The 21,586-nt window shown below is 42.9% G+C and overlaps 1 protein-coding gene across 8 annotated transcripts in view; it reads left to right on the top strand.

Annotated features, from left to right (window-relative positions):
* LYRM9 (LYR motif containing 9) overlaps positions 1-21,541 on the top strand; it is a 31,030-nt gene extending 9,489 nt beyond the window's left edge. For 3 of the 8 annotated variants that reach the window (XM_042026501.1, XM_042026504.1, XM_042026503.1), the window contains exons 2-5: positions 1,181-1,253; positions 12,228-12,362; positions 12,997-13,089; positions 14,121-14,279. In XM_042026501.1, the coding sequence (XP_041882435.1) occupies positions 12,237-12,362; positions 12,997-13,089; positions 14,121-14,138 (237 nt within the window). In that variant the 5' untranslated portion in view covers positions 1,181-1,253; positions 12,228-12,236 and the 3' untranslated portion in view covers positions 14,139-14,279. Of the gene's footprint in view, positions 1-1,180; positions 1,254-12,227; positions 12,363-12,996; positions 13,090-14,120; positions 14,280-16,352; positions 18,787-20,752 lie in introns of those variants that run through there. The other 5 variants (XM_042026505.1, XM_042026506.1, XM_042026498.1 and 2 more) reach the window with 3 other exon arrangements.
* The last annotated feature ends 45 nt before the right edge of the window (positions 21,542-21,586 follow it).

Here is a 21,586-nt window from a genome sequence, read left to right as displayed (position 1 = left end):
GTCCTGGTGGGATAGCTAACTGCAGGTGTTATCTGCTAAGTGCTAATTAACAATGCTAATGAGAGGTGTTGTCTGCAGGACTCTGCCAAGGTACTTATCAGAGGTCCTCTGCTCTCAGAAGGGAAAATTAAGGTGTTGGATGAAAATAAGGCAGCTTTTGATATTTAGTTCTTGTACCAGAGCTAGAAAGTGTCAGTGGACTCAGGATAAGCTTTTAAAGTTGAATCTGTTCTTCTGGGTTCTTGTTTCACATCACCTATTACAGTAAGTCTGCCTGTGTGCATCTTGATATGGCCTTCAGAGGGCAAATACAGATGCTGACATTAGGTACCAAAACTTGAACATGCCAAGCTGTTGTCAATCATTACATGTCACCAAGTTGTGCTACCATTAATACTTGGGGGAAAAAAATTCATCTGGGGCAACAGTTACCTGTGATCCCTGTGTTTGTAAATGTGCTTGAGAGCTTTGCCTTAGATTTTTCAAAGATTCGTGTCTTTCAAAGGGAGGCAAAACGGATCAGTTCAGAGTCTCTGTCATTGTTATCTTCCAGGACTTTTGTTTCAAGTAGTTTTTGAAAGTCTCTGTGATGGGATCTGAGATAAAACTTGATCCAGATGTCTTTGGGTAGTCAGAGCAATCCGTTTGCTTGACTTCAACAAACTTAGGTTCTAAATAAACAAATGAGTGTTGGCTTTAGAGAGTGAGTTGATTTTCTTTACTCACTGTACAGTCGGGTATGTGAGAAAAAACAGTTTCTTGTGTGCAGTCTGTTGTTGCCTGGGTCCAAAGCAGTTTTTGGTATACAGAATACTGTAAAGTAATTATTGTGTCATTGTACAGAGTTCTGAGTGCGGGAAACTGTGGCTCTTTAAAGGAGGTGCATGCTTTCTTACCTCCAGCAACTTTTGCCAGCAAATACTGAAGGGTCAGTTCTCTTCAGTCAGAATGTCTCTCTACTTAATCTTTTTGTAGTGTGTATTTATTAAAGTCTTTCAGAGTAGATGACTGAAAGCCTGTTCATGTCAAAGCCGTGCGTTCATGTCTGATGTAACTGGTCCGAAAGCTTCCTTAGGGATAAATTGAGCTATGGATGGGCTTCTTGGCACTTCTTTATTATTGGCGCTTCAAGTAGCAAGTTGAGGAGAAACAGATGATGAAAACTGATTCTTCTCTGCAGGTGTCTCGCTTACTTTTGGGCTTGGACAAGCCTAATCTGTGAAGATAATTAAAGCTCCTCCACTCTGGATGCTGTAAGTGAATTTTTTGTTGTTTTATGGAATTCTTTAGTAGCCTATTTACCCCACACAGGGAAACAAGTGAAAATGCCAAATCACAAAGAAATGGTAGAAATTCAGTTGGGGCAAAATTGGCATGTGACCGTACATGTTTGCAGGAAATATTTCTGAACAGCCTTTTACTTTCAGGATCACCCTGTCTCCATTCCAGCCATGCTGATGAATCCAGTAGTAGAACCCAAATTGCCAGCAGGATTCCAAAGAAACAGTATTTTCATACTACAACTAGATCAGGAGTCTTGGCATAGTGGAGGGAATCTGCTGTTGCTGTGTGTATTGTATCCGGTTGAGAATAAACACCTGAAGTATCAGCATTGACCAAAATATCATCTAGAGAGGTTAGATGATATTTAAAAAAAAACTTGCGAAAAAACTTGCGAATGAAGAATGTTCCCATTGGCTGTGACACAGCATGGTGGCCCTGGCTGTCAGTTAGCATGGCAGTTGTTTGAGTTCCAGGTGCCATGATAACATAGCAGGACATTTAAAATACCTTTTACTATTCAATAGACTTCTCCCAGAAGAGGCTTGCCCACTTCAAAGCCTGTCCCTGTGGCAGCAGAGCTTCTGGAACATCTGGGATAATGCCCCCCTAGAACAGGGAGTTGGCTGTAGCTGGCACTGCAGGAAGGCAGAGGGGTGTGTAGGAGGCTGGGAACAGAGTGCCATGGCTTTGACCTTGCTGCAGCATCCCTTCAGGATCCATAGGACATGGCTCTCTGCTGGTTAATTGTTGCAAGTGGGGGTAATGACACATTTCTTATTTCTGTGAGAGTCTTTAAAACAGCTGATATTCTTCCACCAATGAAAGCATGCAAAGAGCTCTTCATATCCCCATTTTCCCCCCAAAGCTGTGGGAACAATTTTCTGGCTTGTAGAACAAAGAAGTTGGAACAGATGACATAGCCAACATCTGCACCTGGCTCACTGAGGAAGCGAATATTTGGCATAGAAGCTGAGCTCCCTTCTGCCAAGGGAGCTGTGCCGATGCAGTTGTTCAGGGATGAAGATGGCATAATGTCTTTTCTGGTTTGACTCTTCAAAGCGATTTTATTGATCTGCCAAAGTAAAAAAATTTTTGGGAAGGAAAATGTCTTTACTTTTAAATATCAGAGGTTAGTCAATGGTTAATGAAACGTTGTGTAACCAGTCCCGATAAGATTTTGATGGTGTATCACTTCAGTTCCGATGGCAGACACATCACATGTGGGTTGCCATTTTGATGGCTTTGAATGGTAATCTGACCCATAAAAACTGAAGCATAATATGCAAACTGATTTTTTTCTGGCCTGCCCTGTTCTTGGTGCCATCTGTGTTAGGATGGAAATGAGCCTGCTCAAAACGTGGGCTGCCGGTTTGGAGCTGATCACAGATGGGTTTTAAAGAATAGCCTTGTGTGCACAAGGAGAGGGAAGATGCTTCTAAGCAGGAAGTTTCACTTGAAACTATATTATGTCTGCTAAATCCTGTGGCTTATGGAACAGCCACCAGACCTTTCCCTGAATTCTTCACATGGATTAAGTAAACTAAATTTACCTTCTAAATATCAAGAAAAAACCCCCAACTTCTAAATATTGCTCTTCTTCCACCACTGCCTTTTACTGCTGTCATCAACAATGGAATAGAGTACAGGAAGCTGACATTACCTGATCCTGTCAGGTATTTGCAGTGCATCTGTTCAGCAAAACTGGGCACAGTAAATTATTTCATGAGTTTTGTAGATGAGCTTTAAATTGTATTTTGAATCCTCTTGAACTTTCAGGATCCAGGCTGTTGTTTCTGGATTTCTGTCTTTGACAATTAATAAAAATCTGTGTTGTAGGTGAAGGTGAGTACCTGTCCTCTGCTGTTGCATCTCAGATCAAAAATTCTGATATTTAAGCACCTAATTCTCACTGTGGTCAATGAGATCTTGGTTTTCTTCTCAATTTAAGAGAGCCTGTGCTCTAAAGTTAGATATTGACTGACCTTGTCTTATGTGTAGCCACAAGTGTCCTGATCCTATTTATAATCCCAAGAAACACATTAAAGAATTTTCACTGGTTAGGAATATGGTCTACAGAACTCTGATTTCTTTTTTAACTCTCTTTAAATCAATGACATTGTTTGAGTGACCGTTTCTTTGTCAGAAAGGAAGCCTAGAAGGCGGCACTCATTGATGAGTATCATGGTCGTGACACACTTGAACATCCCTCTCAAGACATCTTGAAGCGTTTTATTTCCAGGCTAAATAAACACCAATTTCAGCAATGTCTCATCTACTCCCTTTAATTACTGCTGCTGAGAGAAAGTTTCTGCCAATGCAAATGTGCTATTTTGTCATGTCACATCAAATTGCATCAGCCTTATATTTAGGAACAAAAAGAGGGGGAGGCTGAGACAGGATGTGGCTACAAATGGAACCAAAGGGTTTTCTTAAATATAGGCTGAAAATAGACAATCGAGGCAGTGATGCTTTTTCAAGCAAAAATCCATGAAAGGGAAAATCAAGGCTGTGACAGCAGAGCAGGGCCGGGGGTGGGCAGAGGGAGTTCGGGGGGTGGCGGGGTGGTGGCAGGGAGGGGCTGCTGAACTCCTCATTTATGCAGACACCCTTGTGTTGTCAGGTGGGTGTGGGGTGCATCTGGGGTATGTTAGCCCACACCTCGTTCCTCTGTGCTGGCTGAAGGAGGTGGGAGCTGTGCTTTGCTCCAGCCTGTGCCTGCCCTTTCCCTGAGGATGTCTCCCTGTGCAGCAATAACTCAGCTCTCTAAACTGAAGAGATTGTGGGAAATAGGCACAGACAAAATCTGAGTAGCTGTCCAGATAAATGTAGGAGACTTTGAACAATCTGTCAAAACACTTTAAAATGTAGTGTCTCTACAGAAATAATATTTTTTAAAACTTGTTCTTCAGAAAACATTAGCAGCTTCCCCATGCGAAACACTTTTTGCCCCCTCCATGTTGGGCACAAAACGATCTGTTGAAATCAAATGCATAAATTATGGATGTAATGGAGCTTGCTTTGAACTGATGAGTCTGATCAGAGCCTGGTGGCAATTAAACCGAGTTCTGAAAGATCAGCTGTGTTTGAGAACCAGCAGAACTCGGGGAGGAAGTGATCTGGGGGCGTGTGAGCAGCACCTACTTAGCAAATTGGAAAAATACTATTCATTTCTTACATCTAAGCACTTGGAATCTCTCCTCAGAAGCAATTGGTGATGATAGAGGTAATATTTTTATTCTTGTCACCAAGGATAATAAAAATGCAGTAGAAGCTTAGAAACTTGTGTATTTACAGCATTGTGACAGGCGTAAGTCAAGCAGCATTTCAGGCTGAAGCAGGGTCTCCATGGCTGGATGTCATTGGTCCTGGATGGACTGTAAAACATTAAATACAGTGATGCTGTCAGTTGTTAAATTCCTTACAACAGGCAAATACCACCGCAGTGCTAAACCCACGCACACAGGGCAGCTGGAGGGGAAGAGGGCAAAGAAAGATTGACCTGGGGCTTCCCAGCCCCACCTGCAGCATGTGGGGGTCTGTGCTGGGCTGCACGTGGGACAGGGACACCCTCCAGGAGCACGGGCAGCCTTGGGGCTGTGTCCTGGCTGGGGTGTTGGGCACTCTGCCCTCGGTGGGGTCGGGGTGCTGAAGGCATTGTCTAACCCTGTAACCGGCCAGGGGTGCTTCCTCCAGGGTGAGGCAGCAGGGCAGAGTCCTGAGACATTCTGGTGCTGCTTCCTCATAAATGTGCATAGAATTCCTTAGATTTCATTGTCATTTAATCCACTTCCCAAGACTGAACCACATTTAATTTTTGCCTCCACTGACTTTTTTTTTTCTTTTTAAATACCTAAGTATTAAAAAACCCTCAGTAAAATGTGCCTATTTTCATAGCAAGGAAGGCATTTCTGTAATACTTTTTCAAGGCAAAGCACAGAAATACTAAATGGGGAAGGAAGAAGATAGATGTTTGGTTTTTATAGCTGGGGTTTGTTTGTTTTGAACTGAATAAGTCTGAAAATACTAGATAAAAACTGCAGATCAAATGAAAAGACTCCATAAGCAGCATACTCCAGATTGTTCCTCAAAAAAACCACCCAACTGATAACAGTACAACAGGAAAGTGTTCTTAATTAACATCTCCAGTTAAAGGAGAAGCATTGTGTATCTCTTAAATATATTATTAAATCTGCATTGTTTAGATAATTGGATGGGGACAGACACCTGTGCTGAGTGCTGTGTCAAATTTGTCAGGGCCTGCTGTAATTCTAGTGCACTTGCTGGATTTCACAGCTATTTGTCTGGGTATGGGGGCAATTTGGAGGGTTGAGTGAAGCCAGATGACTGTAATGAACTCATTTTGTGTCTTTGACTCAGTTTGGAAAAAAAAAAGATACTATTTATAGGGTATTTTGTATTGTTAAGACTTCTGTTCTTCCTGTCTCTCAAAGTTTCTCTGTGTTGCTGTCTCTGCTTCATCACTGATAATTATATCAAATTAATTCAGCATAATTGAGTTAATTATTAGCACTGGAGGTTACCACCAGGGCTTTGATTGAACCAAAGCTTTTATCCCCCTTTTCCTGAGGTTTCACGAAATGTAAACAAACCAGAATCATGGGTGAAACCTATGGCAGCTCCATTTCCATTGAGTGCTTTTGCCATTCAGCATTGTCCTGCCATGCCCATTCACTCAGGCAGGTGTTGATAAATGCAAAGGCAAAAGAGTTCTCTGGCATTCTGTATCAATGTTCAAGTACTTTAGAAACAGAGGAAATATTTTAATTCAGAGCCATTCAGTCAAAACCAGAAATGCAGAGTAATCATTAATAAGGTAGATTGTCTTTCAGCTATACTAGGCCTTGGAGAGTGACAGTAAACTTTTGGGGAAAACTTGAGCTATGGCTTTAAGAGCTCGCAAGTGTCCCTAAGACATGGCAGGATCTGCCCCTGATTAGCTGTTGGTATGGAAACAATCCCTGATTAGTGAGCTGGGCCAGTTCCAATCCCCCTAAGAGGCTAAAGGCGCCCAGACTTATATGTCCTGTAAATACTGCTGCTTATAAACATTGCTCCCAGGAACGTGGATTTTGCTCAGGATGTGGTGGGTCAAATCCATCCATGATTTAATTCCACCACAGACAGGGTTTATGCCAGGGAAGGAGCTGGCTCGGATTATTGCTGTGATTGAGAGTGAAGGATCGGCAGATGTGAAATTTCAGCAGGTGTGGATTTGGAATAATAGACATTGAGTTGTTCCTGCTGCTGCTGGGAATGATGATGTGAGTTGGGAAGGACAGCTGCAGGTTGAGGTGTAGATCCCAGGGCAGGGCACAAGCCCCATCGTCACCATCCAGGGATTATGTGCACAGTCAGGGCTGGAAGGGATGGGCTGGGGGAGCAGGAGAAGGAGAGGTCACACTGCACAGGGTTTATTCCCTTGTAGGCTAGATGTGATGTTTGCACTAAGGGAAGGTTCAGAGGAGTATGTTAGACATTTTTGGTTTAAAAAAATTAATATTTTAAAATTACATTTTAGTCTGTAGTGTGGGTTACAGTGACTTCTTTTGCTGTTTTAAATTCTGACTCTCCACCTTTACAAGTTTGTCGACTCTTGTACTTTCCTAAGGAGAGCCCTTTCTGCACTGACAGCTCCTTGTTTTACCCTCTTGACTTTTTTAAAAAGAAAATATAAAGTTGGATTGCATGAGCAAAATGAGCCTGTGTTAAAGAATAATGGTAAAATAAACTTTAACCAGTTTCAGTCCTTCCTGAACAGTGAGAAACCACTACAAAACCTTATGTAAGACTTACTATTCTTCCCATGCTTGTCTGAGCCATAGTCCATAATGTGTTCATTAATCAGACAGCATGGTTTCGCCCTTCAAAGGCACTTCCATGCCTTACGCTGCCAACTGGGTATCTGTCCGTCAACAAAAGTTGTGGCAGCTTATTTTGTGCCCAGTTGGATGTTTTAGAAGGTGATACAAGCTTGGCCAGAAAGTTGTTGCACTAACTGGCACCAAGTAGTTAGGAGAATCACAATTGCTAAACTGGAACTAAGCACTGGAACATTTCAAAATACAATATTTACAAGAAAGGAAGGAATGAACAGGCAGTTTTGGTTTAAAGTTGGTAACTCAGTTCCTATTCAGGCATGATCCCAAAGGTAAATACTTACAGATTTGGCCACTGAGAACAAAATTAATTTTAACAGCAGTTGAACTGATCAGTTCAGAGCTGGAAAGAAAAAGTTCTTTTGAGACTGTGCCTTTCCGAATTTTCTTTAAGCCAGGAGAAGTCATTTTCAGGAGAATAGAGAAGTTTGAATAGCACCTAAACCAGGGAGGTTCCTGTCCAGCATGCTCCAAAGAATATTACTCTAATTAGTCTGATCATGCTTATTAATTATACAGAACAAGGTAATCTGGCCTCAGCGTGGGAAGCATGTTTCCTCACTGGTGTAGGATTGCAACAGCCTGAGTGTTTCATTTGCAGTATTGCATGTCTCTGCTGTGTGATACCAAACCAGGGTGTAAGGTAAGACAGCTGCCCTGTGGCTTTGGTTCATTTATACAAGTGGTCATTAGGCCCAGCTCTAGCACTCTTTGTCATCCTCAAGTTTTACCAATTACAATTTTATATTTTGTATTTCTATTATGTTTATTATGTTTTACATTTGCAAACTGGTGATGTTGAATATTAGCATTAGGCCTGATCCTGATGCTGTAGAACTGCATGAAGAGCATCCAAGCAGTGGTGATTCCTTGTCAACTAACAGATCTTCAGGATCTGTCATTAGCCAGTTCTTAATCTTTCATGTGCTCTACGAATATTGCGTAAAGCAAATTTTACACTGCAGGGCTGTGCCCCCAAATTGTTCTGCACAGTCACCTGACACTGCTTCTGCCTCATGCATCAATCAAAGCACAAAGGGGAGAGGAACAGAAACAGAAGTGAACAGAACAGGACCGGCTATCACCGCTCACGCAATGGGACTTTGCAGCTCGTGTTTAGAAAGAACAAAATCCCAACAATGCCCAGCCCCAGCTCGTCAGAAGCGATCACATCAAACCAGCAGATCTCAATAAGAGCCAGCGAGATGTGGCTGCTGGGAAGTGACTGCAGCATTGTCCGTGCTCACCCACACAGCTTGGCTGGGGCCGCAGGGCAGCCGTGCCCGGGGCTGCTAAGTGTTCCGAGGCTCTGAGTGGCTGTGAGCGGGCAGGGATGGATGGACGGATGGATGGATGGATGGACAGATGGACGTTGGCTGGTTTGCCTGGGGCAGCAGAGCCGCTCACGCTGCCCTGGACACGCCAGGCGCTCCCATGACCCACGGGGGACTGAGGGGAGGTGTGACAGTGCCACGAGCAGGGAGGGCAGCTGTGTCCAGGAGTGGGGAGTTCTGCCCCTGCTGCAGGCACTCGGGGCTGGACTCACAGGCCTGTGCTGCATTTGCCAGCTGGGAATCTGGGAAACCTGGAAGGGAGGACAGATGCGACCAAAGAGTAAGAACCTTTTGACTAGCAGCCGTTCACTTGGGTGCCTTCCTGGACTGATGTCACAACATGAACTAATACGTTTTGTGGTTAAGGAGGTTTCAAAAGGCTTCCAATTTCTTTCTTATTTTGGCATTCTTATTTTTCCTGAGATCATGAGGTTTGACTAGGATGGGGAATCATAAATTCCTGAGTTAAGACTTCTAAGGGTGTAATACTTCAAAGTAATAAAACACATCTCCAGCCTGTATACTGGGGAAAGAGAGGGCAGAGGGGGAAGGGGGAGCCAACCTGTAAACAGCAACAGCTCAGGTAACTCTTGCAGTCCTTTAATTAACACTTCCAGTCTCTGGAGCCCAGCTTTGGTGCTGTTTAACTAGTTCAGAGGGATTGGGATCATAACTGTTGAACTGTGGGGATTTGCTTGAAAAACACTTGCAATAGCAGGAAAAAAAATAAACTGGGAGCAGTGGCATTGTGTCATCTCAGCTTCATCAGGGTTCTGCTGTGCATGGGGTCAATTGCCAAACCTGCTAATGCAGAGTGAAGATTAATTGGCTTTGGTTAGCCTTTGCTTCACTATCCGAATATCATTATCAGGAATGTAAATGATTATGCAATGCAGAGAAATGCCACAATAGTCTCAGTGTCTCCTTTTATACTTGTCTCTTTGTGAATGGGGCTTTATCTAAATGCAAATGTGATTTCAGCCTTCTGATTAGGACATTATACAGTCATCCATTCCAGAAAAGCACAATTAGTGGATTATTTTATTTCTGACTCAACAGTTCTTGGTGTAGATAGTTTGTTTGTTGTGCTGTACATGATATTTAAATTATCAGAGGGAGATTTACATTATTAGTCAGGATTATAGCCAGATTTTGTGAGGTCGAGAGTTTTTGCGTGGCAGATGAAACTGGTAACATTTGTGGGATTCGAGGGGAGATGTTTTTAGAACAAAAGGCAACAGTGCAGATTCATACTGTGCTTCATTGTCCTTTTTGTGCTGAGGAAGGGGCAAATCACAGTAGTAGCTGTGCAAATTCTCCAGTGCACTGGGGTGCACAAGTGCAGAGTGTAGCATTACCTGTTGTCAGGGTCTAGTCCCTGTTGAGGTGTGCTCATACAGGGCACCAGTATCTTAGAACTTAACAATGGGCAGGTCATGAGATTATTTCTTATTAAACAGCCACTTTACCAAAATAGCCGTCAAGTTTTCCATGTGCTGTGGTAGATTTCCAGTGAAGTTTTCACTGGATGAAGTTACATCCTAAGAAAAACAGCTCTTTGGTGATAAACTTCCCCGGTGAAGCTTGCCCATGTCAAACCATCTGTAGCATTTTTGAAGCTGTGAATATGTGGGAACTCAGGGGTTTGGTTTTTTAATTTGAATATGAGAGCCTCATAGAGGGAGTTTAGGTTTGATAATAGATGGGGTGAAAATTTCCATCTTCAAATCTTATAGAAAGTCCAGTATTTATGGAAAGGCAAAGAACTTTTTTTCTCAAAAAAATTCATCAGTGCAAATGTATTTGTCACACAATTTGAATTCAACAGCTCATCATTTTCCTATGAAAAATTACTGCAGTGGAAAATTCTTAATTATCTATAGTGAAACATTTTCAATTCCATTGATCAGCTTCATCTTTCCGTATCCATATGTTTCCATGACTGGTTCCTTCCTCTCTCCCAGAGCTGCTTTTCTTTGTGCTGGAGCAAGCTGTCCTGGACAGTCCCAGCACATGAGGGATCTTTGCATTTGTGACAGGAAATCTATTGCACCACTTAGGTTTAATTAGAGCACAGTGACATATGATGAGTTTACACATCAAAGCCTAAAAACAACTTCACAAATTGGCTCTGGTCCCAAAGTGTATTTTGGGATCTGTATTGAATTTTGGGATGTTTCACTCTATTTAGTGGGAATATGTGAAACGCAGGGTCGGGTTCTTAGGGTCACTGGAATTATACCAATTCTTACCAGCCAAGGATATAGCCCAAAAAACCTGTATGTAGAGTTAAATTTGGGTTCAGATCAACTTGAATACAACTACATATTGCAGTTTTCTGTATTGGATGATAAAAACTTCTGTCTCCCATGGAGAGAAGGGCAGGGAGTAGTTCAGAATCACATTGTGTTACGAATCACATTGTGGAGTTGCTTGTCTTTCTGCTGCTGGAAGGGGAATGCAGGGATCTCTCAGCTGACTGTTGGGCGCGTAATCACCTCCCATACTTGAATGCCAAAGTGAAATTAATCCAGAGCAAAAATGCATGGAGCCCAGCATAGGTTTCACTGCAAAGAGAAAATTATATTTTACAGAAAAAAACGTTGGAAGAAGACAAGAGATTAACGTGTTGAAGCCTGGGGGTATTTTGATCCCATTATGATGGACATTTATAGGTGCATAGAGAGGAGATTTTCCCCACTGCAACAAGATCTAGTCTGTGCAAATATACAGCCCAGGCATGTAATATCTGTGGTGGTGTACTCTGAAATACATTTGGCTAAAAGACTTAAATTACTTAAGAAAAAGGGAAAAAATATTCCAAATAATGAGTAGGTATCATAATAGGTGCTAAAATAACAGCATGCACCTACTTCATTATTCAGTTGCTTATTTATTATCTTTATTCTTAAGAGTAATGATGTAAAAGTGCTTTTTTCCAAGTGTTAATTTAGTTCTCTGCAGATGGCAACCATCTGTTAAATGACAAGGCATTTACAGTCTTTGATTAGCACTTTATAGGACTTGGATGGACTTACTGTTACAATATGTAAGTATAGTTATGGAAGTGAAACTTGGTTGATTTGTTCTTTTCCTTTTGCTCTTACCAAAAAATGAAAAATTTAAAACCAAACAACGTTTTTTCCTGTCTTCTCCTATATTCCTGTTGTTTCCAGCTGAAGCCTTGAAATTCTTGACAGAATGACAATAATAGGAAATATTGTTACATTCCAGCACCATTTGTAGCCATTATGAGCGTCCTCATTCTAAAAAGACACCATGTGGATGAACTCCTAGGGATGCTCAAGGAAAGCACTGAAGTTTGAAGGACTTTAAGGATCCTGGCTTAGCAAGTAGGAAACTCCCTGTGGGCTGTGATGCACCTTTGAGTACTTAGAGAAAGTTGCACTGGGAGTCTTGTCTGTAAAATACTGTGACACACGTGGCTGTTCCCATTACAAAGTGATCCTCTGGAGTGAGCTCCACACTTTGTGTTTTACTGCTTTGAGCAATGACAGCCAACCCCCGTCGGTCCATAAACTCAGAGAGTTCTCATTCATTTCACATTGGGCTTTCTTCTGAAGTTTCTACAGGTTATGCTGCTGAACCTCAGTTCGCCGGCCCTGTTCTCGTTGTGTACTATTACTTTGCGCTTTTGTTTCCGTGTTGTCGGTAAAATTCATGGGCTGTTGTGGTTTGTTTTGTGTTGCAGAGCCCGGCCATGTCCCCGCTGCCGGAGGCGGAGCTGGTGCGCAGCTCGGTGCAGCTGTACCGGTACCTGCTGCGCTGCTGCCGCCGCCTGCCCCAGGGCCACATCCAGCAGCACTACCGACACGCCATCAGGCAGGTCAGCGGCACGGCTGGGCGGCAGTGCCCTGCGGCGTTGGGGCTTCTTCTGCTACTGTTTGAACCAGCATAACTTGAGACGTTAGTGGATTTGAAGGGTCATAGTGGGAGTGTGTGAAGGACCATTTCTTTTTGCTTGCTTTGAATCTGAAACCTATTTTTCTTGGCTTTCATCTCTAATTCTTGTGTTAGTCAAGAAAGTGAACAATCATTACTTACTCCATAAACACATCTTTTATGGTGAAACCTACTGGTTCCTTGTCAGTCATTTATATATCCCCCCATCTGGGTAAACCTCATCTGACTGTTCATATTCCATACTTCATATGGAGGTTATTTCATGCCTTTGATCATACCTATTGTCCTGTGTCTTTCTAGTTTTAACATACCAGAAGATTTCAATTGTTGTTCTGAATTGAAGTTCTCTGGGTTTTTTGTTGTTGATGTATGAAAGGACTAGAATACTTAACATGAAATTGCATATGACCGGATTTGTTATGGAAAGAGCACGGCCAGGTGCTACAATGTGTAATTTTACCTTTTCAGACCAACAGTTTATTTTTCTGAGAATTAAATGCTGTCTGTATTTTGACAACTGCTGTGTTGACAAGTCAGTGACACTTCGAATGTTGCAGAGTTTCAAAGTTCATGCTGATGAAGACGATCCTGAGCGAATCCAGCAGATCATTAAGAGAGCCATTGAAGATGCTGACTGGGTGATGAATAAAGTAAGTGCTTCGGATTGTCTGCATTTTGGTTTCAGTTCAGAACAAAGAAGAAAACACTGGAAAGCAAGTTCTGAACAGCAAATTGTTGTCCTGGATGTTGAAGTGTTGGGTGAAAGGAAATACCCAGCCAGAAGGTATCTGTGATTGTGACAGTTCTTGTTTAAAATTTCTCTTGTTCAATATAAACTAATGTTGGGTTTTTTTCAGAACCAATAGCAGTTTAGATTGGTCTCTGTGTAAGTCTTTGTTTCCATAAAGAACTATTAAATATCAGCAGTGGTGGCTAGTATCACTCTATTATAGGAGAAAAAATTAAAATACAGCATTTCACAAGCCACATCTTGCTATGCATCATCTCCTTTCCTAACAGAATCTGTCCTCAGACAATTTACACAAACTTCCAGAACTATTGTTTTTCCTCAGACCTTGCCCATGGCTGCAGAGATCGGGGATAGATCACACAGGGGCAAAGCTGTGGTGCTGGGCTCCCCTGTGCCACAGTTGTCAGCCAGTGGATCTGCCCCTGTGCTGTCAGACTGGTTTCTTAGATGAAAGAATGAGGATTTTTTTCCACTAGACAGCTGAGAGTCACCTGTGCTTCCTGGGATTTCAGTCTGGCCTGGGGAGTGTGATACCTTAACATGGTGTATAATGAAGCAAGTCAAAAGTTCAACTTGCTCTCTGAATATCTGTGATTTAATTTACTAAGTGACTCTGAAATCCTTTTCTCTGCCAGTCCGTGAAATCCAAATGGGAATTGTTACAGGAGCAAGCACAGATTAGTCACAGATTATGATATTTTAGCAGTAACCGAATCCCACCCAGCAGGTACAATCTAGTGAATAAGTGTGCCCGAATCACCGTTTTATACTCCAAAAGGAAAGCCTACCAAATTTCAATCTAACTTAAAGAAAATGGATATAAATTTATGTGGATCAGAAGAAGATCCTTGAAGAAGTAAATCCTTGTTGGTATGAACTATTACTTAGTTGTGTGCTCTTTCCCACAAAAAAATTTTCTTTTTTTTTCAGTATAAAAACCAGAAGTAGAAGAGGAAGGATGAAGCCAAGAAGGACATTGGTAAACATCCTTAGAGGACTTGCAGTCAAGCCCAGTACTATATTAGAATTATTGGAGTTATTGCCTGAAGTTTTCTCTTGGATAATACAAATACAGTAATTTATATTTCACTGGGATGTCATGAAGCTAAGTTAATATTTCTGAAGCTATTTAATTTTGTAAATTAAATTATATGCTCCAGGTTAAAACTATTGTATAATCACAAACTTCTAAGTTAAAGCCCAAGATTGCCTAAGATTTGAATAATTTATTCCAGTATACTGTTAGGCCTGGATCAACCTTGGCAGCATGTGATAACTTGTGCAGGTTCTTTGGGGACAGGGTTCCCCTGCGTCAGTCACAGTGGAGTTCGGGACTGAGCGTTTCATCCTGTGTGTGTGACACTGGTTATGGCAGGCACTCTGCTGCGTCCCATCAGCCTGCTGGGACCCTGAGTATTGTCAGAGTGCCCGCTGAGGGGGTCTGTGCCCGCTGAGGGGGTCTGTGCCCGCTGAGAGGGTCTGTGCCCGCTGAGCAGGGTCTGTGCCTGCTGAGGGGGTCAGTGCCCACTGAGGGGGTCTCTGTCCACTGAGGGGGTCTGTGCCCGCTGAGGGAGTCTGTGCCCGCTGAGCCGGGTCTGTGCCTGCTGAGCCGGGTCTGTGCCCGTTCAGCCGGGTCTGTGCCCGCTGAGGGGGTCTGTGCCCGCTGAGCCGGGTCTGTGCCCGCTGAGCCGGGTCTGTGCCCGTTCAGCCGGGTCTGTGCCCGCTGAGCCGGGTCTGTGCAACGCTGAGCCGGGTCTGTGCCCGCTGAGGGGGTCTGTGCCCGCTGAGCCGGGTCTGTGCCTGCTGAGCCGGGTCTGTGCCCGTTCAGCCGGGTCTGTGCCCGCTGAGCCGGGTCTGTGCCCGTTCAGCCGGGTCTGTGCCCAGGATGGCGCAGTCACTGCCTGTGCAACGCTCTGCAGCTCAGCGGCTTCACAACGCTTTGCAACACTCAATAAATGTCCTTTAAGCAGGGGAGTCCCTGTCCTTTTGAAACAGCCCACCTACCCAGTGCCAGGCTGGGTTTTCCCGAGAGGGCTCAGCGCAGGCCCGCCGTGTGCCCGCCGTGTGCCCGCCGTGTGCCCGCCGTGTGCCCGCCGTGTGCCCGCCGTGTGCCCGCCGTGTGCCCGCCGTGTGCCCGCCGTGCCGCTGCGCTGGGTGCAGTTGCGGCGGGCCGCCTGCAGGTGGCGGTGCTCGCCCGGCGGCGCTGTCCCGGGGGGCCGGGAAAGGACAAAAATTAACTCCGGGCTCACAACAGGCGAGGAGAGTGTGACAAGAGCTGTAACAGAAATGGTGCTGAAAGTGCAGTTCATAAAGCATTGTATCAAAAAACTTCCTTTTCTCTGCTAACCCTCCTTTCCAGGAATTCCTGCTCTCTGTTATTCTTCCTTCTGCCATCCCCACTGTTGTTCCTCTCTCTACTCCCGTGTCTTTCACATGACCTTATACACCCCTAACTTCTGTTGTCTTTGTTTTACCAATCCCTTAAGGCTGTTCTAATCTTGTCCCTCTACCCCACTTATTTCTCCTCCTCAAATCCTTTTCTGTACCAGAAGATACTCAGTATTATGCAGGAGCCAACCTTCTGCTTAACTTCAGATAACGCAGGAAGGTAATAGACTTGCTCAACACAGTAGGTGGTTTCTTCCATGTGAGGAAAGCCACTTGTCTTTCTACTTAGGTACATTTGTTTTTTTGAAAGTGCAGCCATTCTGGTTTAAACTTTCAAAATAATTTGGTGCAGGGCAGAGCACAGAAAGCTTCAACCTTGGCAGTTGACAAGGAATGTCCAGTATGATGCTGAACACTAATAAAAAAGCTCAAGTATTTTTGATAGAAGCTCTCTGAATGTGTTGCTTCTGATCAAGGGCAGCAAACAGGTGACCCATACTGTTCTCCAGGCCTGTTCTCTGTGTGTGGTCTGTAGCATGGAGATGCAATGAATTTTGTATCACTGCAATAGTGATTAAAAACTCTAATACTTAGGGGGATTAACAGCATATGGAAGCATGGTTTCCTGAACTTTAAATGTGGAGTGCTCACACTCCTCTATGGCTTCAATTGACTTTTGGTAGTGTGAGATGTAATATTTTGTTCAGTTACAAAACAGGATAATTGCATGTGTTTAAATCATTCTTACATGCCTGTTATTTAATTTATGGCTAGTTCAAGAGGGAAAGGACCACAGAGCTGGAAGGTGCAGCCGTGGCATGTCTGCAGCTCCAAATGTCTGAGGTACCAGCTGGGATATGGGAACGTCAGACCAAAGGTATGATAGATGTAACTGATATGGAAGACCAGGATCTGTGAATTACAGGGTTTGGAAAGTGCTAGAGCATTCAATTCTCAGTAGAGTGCAGACGGGGAACGTGGTTGGTGAGGCAGAAGACATCATGACTAAATATTTTGATAGTAGTGATTCAACAGGAGGCATGAGGAGATGTCTGAGGGATTTTTGTTGGGGGGTTTTTGTACAAACATAATCTGGTTTTCAAAATAAAAAAAACTTTTAATAGAGTCAAAGATAATTTTTATTTACTCAATATAAAAATAATTTTCCAGATGGTGAGGAGATATGATGTTAACAACTATTTACTTCCTTGTAATAGTGAAAGTAACCCCAGTGCCTCAGACATATTTCTGTAATGACTGGACTGAAGAGCCATTGAGCTGCAGAGCTGAGGTTTTTATCTTTTCAAGACATTGTACAAGTTCCATTCTAGCCCACATGTAGATGAGAACCTGAACTCTGAAAGGGATTTTGGGCAGAGCTTCAGTACTTTTGACCAAAATTACTATTCCAGAAACTTCTGCTCAGAAGTCATTTAACTCTGGAGTTGCCCAAATTTATCACTCACTGATCTGTCTGACGTGAGAGTTACACGGTGAATTGAGTTCTCTTCACCTGTGTTTGAGCAGCGCTCTGCCTCTCTGCCACCCAGCCCTGCTGAGCCTGAGGAGCTGTTCCCGTGGTGCCACTGTGCTGGCAATTGCTGCCCATGGTGAGAAAGACACGGTCACAGGCACCGTCCTCCCGGGTTCTGCCATGGCAATTGGGAAGAAAATAGCAACCCCAAATAGACTGGTGCATCTGCGTTCCCATAATCAGTCCTCCAGAATCTCTGAACGTAAAGATGGTGGGTAAATGAGGCTGTGTTGCATTTTGTAATTGCTGTTGAAGAGTTTAAAAAACTTGTGATGCTCATGAGGCTGCTGACAGAGCAGGGGATACTGTCAGTGAAAGGACACAAGTGTATTCATAGGCTTCAGTTTCTTTTACTGCAATGAGGAACCCATTTCTGCACCAGTTCTGGTAAATGATGGGCTGTTGATAGGTGGTTACAGTAAACAAATGATCAAGGGCCAGTCAGAGGTGGTGTCAAAGCCCTGGGTTTGTGGCCTCGCTGCATAAGCGTTCGGTCGCCACCTTCAGTTTCAGTGTGGAAGAGTATCCTGTGCCATTGGCTAGCCCAGGGTTTTCGTTGTGTTGACACAAATGTAATAACTATATTCTGCCAACAACACTTTTGCAGCTGGTTCCACTAAGACCTTGAGTCAATAACTTCTCCTAGATACTCCACAATTAGGAGTTGAGTGAAGTTAACAGTTCAAAGGCTGTGTATGGGCAGCTCTTGATTAAGATAGTGAGGATTTCACTGGAGGCTTGTTATGCAAGAGCAAGACAAACATTAGAACAAGGAAAGACAGTTGGGAGACTTCTGACTAATAAAGAGATATCATGCCTTACATTCTTGAAGTATGGAGAAATTAATCATTTAAATCACTTTACACACTTATCAACATCCAGTCTAAGGCCAGAACCAACACTGGTCCTATACTTTCTGTTTTGTGTATACATGGCCATGGAAACCTAAAGCTGAAATTGTGTGGAAATAATCTGTACAATACAAATATGGAAGTAACATGTCAAAACATGGAGCAGTAGCAGTGGGTTGGTCAAGGTATTTTGTTTAGCATTTAGGTTCCTGCTCTTAAGCCCACAGAGAAATGGTAAAGACCACTTTGGTTATTAGCAGCCTTGGAGCCTCATGCAGAAGCTTCCCCGTGTAGTGAAAATCTTTCCCTTTTATTTAATTTTGTAATTTATTTATTCATTTCAGGTTTTGGTACGGACAAAATTGTAAATTTGTGGTTTATGTAATATCCAGGATAGCATTCTGCCCTTCACATGGCCAGAGACAAATACACTTCTGATCACATTCTTGTGTCGGAAGTGTTACTGATTTCCATTCACACTCACCACCAAAAGTCATTTGAGCCCTGTGGGTACTGAATAGAATATTTCCAACCCAGGCTAGGCCTTGTTTAGAACCATTTGTCAGTAATGGAATATTCTTTAAATCATTCTTTAGCACTTTGTAAACTTTCTCACATGGTGGGTTATGTCACAGGCATTGCTTTTTGTTCAGGGACACTTGAGCATGAGGACTTGATGCTAAACAAAAACCTCTCCTCCATGGTGTTTGGCTCATTTTCAAATGTCATAAGGAAGTGATCTTTACTGTGATGCTGTAAAGAGGAATACACACTATTTCTGGGAGAAACAAATAATATTCACTAACATCTTTTTTAAAGGAAACAGTTTCTTATTTGTAATAGCTTTTAACTTGGCATTATAAATTGTGCCTTCATATAAAGCTCTGATAAGCTGCAAACTGAACAGGCAGCACATCTGTGAGTCTTAAATATTCCATATCATATTATCTATTCATTGTGAGAGTCCTTGACTTTAAACTGTAAGAATGATTCTTTAGACCTTTATGTTCCACAATGTCATGTCCCTCAGTGTCACCCCAAAGAGGTGATTTGAGGTGAGCAGTGTCTTGGTCAGAGCAGTCTAAAGCAAGTCCCAGACACACGACACTGCTGGACACAGACCTGCACTGCCCACTTGGTCTGTCCCTTTCCTGCAGCCTTGCCTGCTGATGTACCTCTGCTGGAGCATGAGCCAGCTGGTGCATCTTTCAACTTTTGTATTATTTGATTCATTTATCTTATACTTCTGTCAAGCCAGCTTTTATGAAATAGTGTTAACTGAAGTATACACTTGTCATCAAGTACTCCTTTCAGCTTGTGATTAAGCAGGGCAGACACGTTAACTTTAAAAAAACCCTGCTCTTTGAAGACTGTTTTCTGTTTTCCTCACAATTGTGTTTGATATTTTAAATAGTTTTAAAAGTTTCGAAGCAGAGGGAGGCATCTGTCACTTGCACCTAAGAGCTTAGCAATGTTTGTGTTTGTCACTGCGGGAGAGGCCCCTGCCATTCCTCACTTCACTTTTAGAGCCTGCAGAGGAAAGCTCTGGGGCTGCTGTTTGCTGTTCTCACCTGTGGACACTGAACTTACCCATTCTGTAACTATCAACCTGGGTGACTTTTGCCCCAGAAGAATCTGCCTTCATGTTTTGCATGAATCCATTTTGAAAAGGATTAACTTGATTTTTGTTTTTTTAATCAGCAGCTTCTGAGCCAGCTTGGTTTGGGTGCTCCCCAGAACCATTCAGGCAAAAGATTTCCCAGCCCATTGAGTCCAAGTCGTGCCTGATCCCCACCTTGTCCCCAGCCCAGAGCACTGAGTGCCGTGTCCAGACCTTCCTTGGACACCTCAAGGGATGGGGAATCCAAACCTCCCTGGGCAGCCCCTTTCAACGCTTGAGAACCCTTTCTGTGAAGAAACTCCTCTTGATGTCCAACCTGAACCTCCCCTGGCACAGTTTGAGGCTGTGTTACTATCCCATATAAAATATTTTCCTTCTGCTGCAGCTACACAACTTCAGACTGAATGGCCTCATTACCTGTGGGCTTCCTTCTGCTGGGGTTCAGCGTTATCTCTTTAAAAAACACTGCACTTCATGTCTTTTTATTGTTACAACTTATTTTTTGCACCATCTCTGGTATTCATTCTTGTTGAGAGAAGTTTAAAACTGCTGGTGTTTTGATTAATATTCTCCCCTTCTACAGAATGGATTTTAAAAGATGGAAAATCGACAATAAATTCTTGCAGCTGATGAGGTTGACTCATGTCCTGCATTAAATAAAATCACACAGGATCTGGGATTTTCTCAGTCTTGCTTCAATTTCTTAGCAGTCATTTAATCTACAGAAAGCTGTGTCTCAGTCTGAAACAAGGAACAAGGAAAACTGTTTCAAAACAAATGTCAAACAGAAGCTAGTCTGGAAAACATTACGTCATGATGGTTGTCTGATGGAGGCAGAGGTTGTATATTTTGGAGCCTGATAGTGAGCCACTCTGAGGACTGACTTTTCATGCTTAAAAATAGAGTATTTTGGTTTCCACAATTGCACAACTGTGAGGTTTGCTTTCTCTTTTATTTTCTGTTTTCCCCTCCCATTTCTAGAAGTCACAGAAATGGTGTGTTTAACCACAGTTCACAGTACAGAATGGAGACACCTGTTGAGTCTTGGAGCTTTCTCTCCCCTAAGACGTCTGTTGAGTTTGTCCTCTTCCTAGCTGGAAGTATCTCACAGAGTAAGTTGGAGCTTTCTGGCCAAGATTTCAAAAGTAATTCTTGGATTGCTTTTTAGGTGCTTAACTCAGGAGACCTTCAAAGGGCACACAGCAGCTCTCAGACAGGTTGGGACTAGGGACAAGCAGCAGGAAATTGCTTATTCTCCACTAGCGTGGCTCTGCGTTAGGAGGTACTGACATGGTAATGATCATTTTGCAACTATTTCAGAACATGGTTTAAAAATATTGGGATCTCCAAACCCTGCTCCCAACTGACAGAATAGAGCTTGTAGGATGTCACAGTGACACTATGCCAAGTCTGGTAATTTCTAATTGATTAAATGCAGTGAAAAGGCATCCAGGGTTTATTATGAAATTTGAGATGGACAGCTAATCCCTGCACTCTAACTTCATTATCCTAATAAGCAAAGGTGCAGACTTTATAGCTGAGGTAATTATACAAAGAATGTACACAATATGAGTGGTATTTAGCATAAAAAGTAACTTGAATGCAGTCCATATCTGGCTGAGAGACGAACAGAACCATAAACCCTTTGATCTAACAATGAGACTTTGAAAGGAACAGATTGTGTACAGTACTGAACCTGTAATCTGCTCACTTTATTGCACTATATGGGGAGGGCCTTATTTATTTACTACTTAGGAAGTGTTTTCAATTTTATAAGTATCTGAAAGAAATCACAGATTATAATTATGCAGTTTTGCTGCACAGAACTCTAACACTTTTAAGAGCCTCTGGAATCCACAGGGACTATTTGTTAAATGGGAGACACAAATCTTGCCTTTGTGCTCTATCAAATTCTGTCTTGGTCTATACTAATAAAGGCAGTCTATATAATGACTTATCAGGATGTTTACTTTCCATGCTGTTCTTGGGTTCTGAGCCAAAG

Source organism: Corvus kubaryi, unplaced genomic scaffold, assembly GCF_017639235.1.
Source record: "Corvus kubaryi isolate FWS band 111438036 unplaced genomic scaffold, C.kubaryi_AGA036_p1.0 37284, whole genome shotgun sequence".
Classification (NCBI taxonomy): Eukaryota; Metazoa; Chordata; class Aves; order Passeriformes; family Corvidae; genus Corvus; species Corvus kubaryi.
Note: the sequence above shows the minus strand (reverse complement) of the source record. Positions and strands in the feature narration are given on the sequence as shown.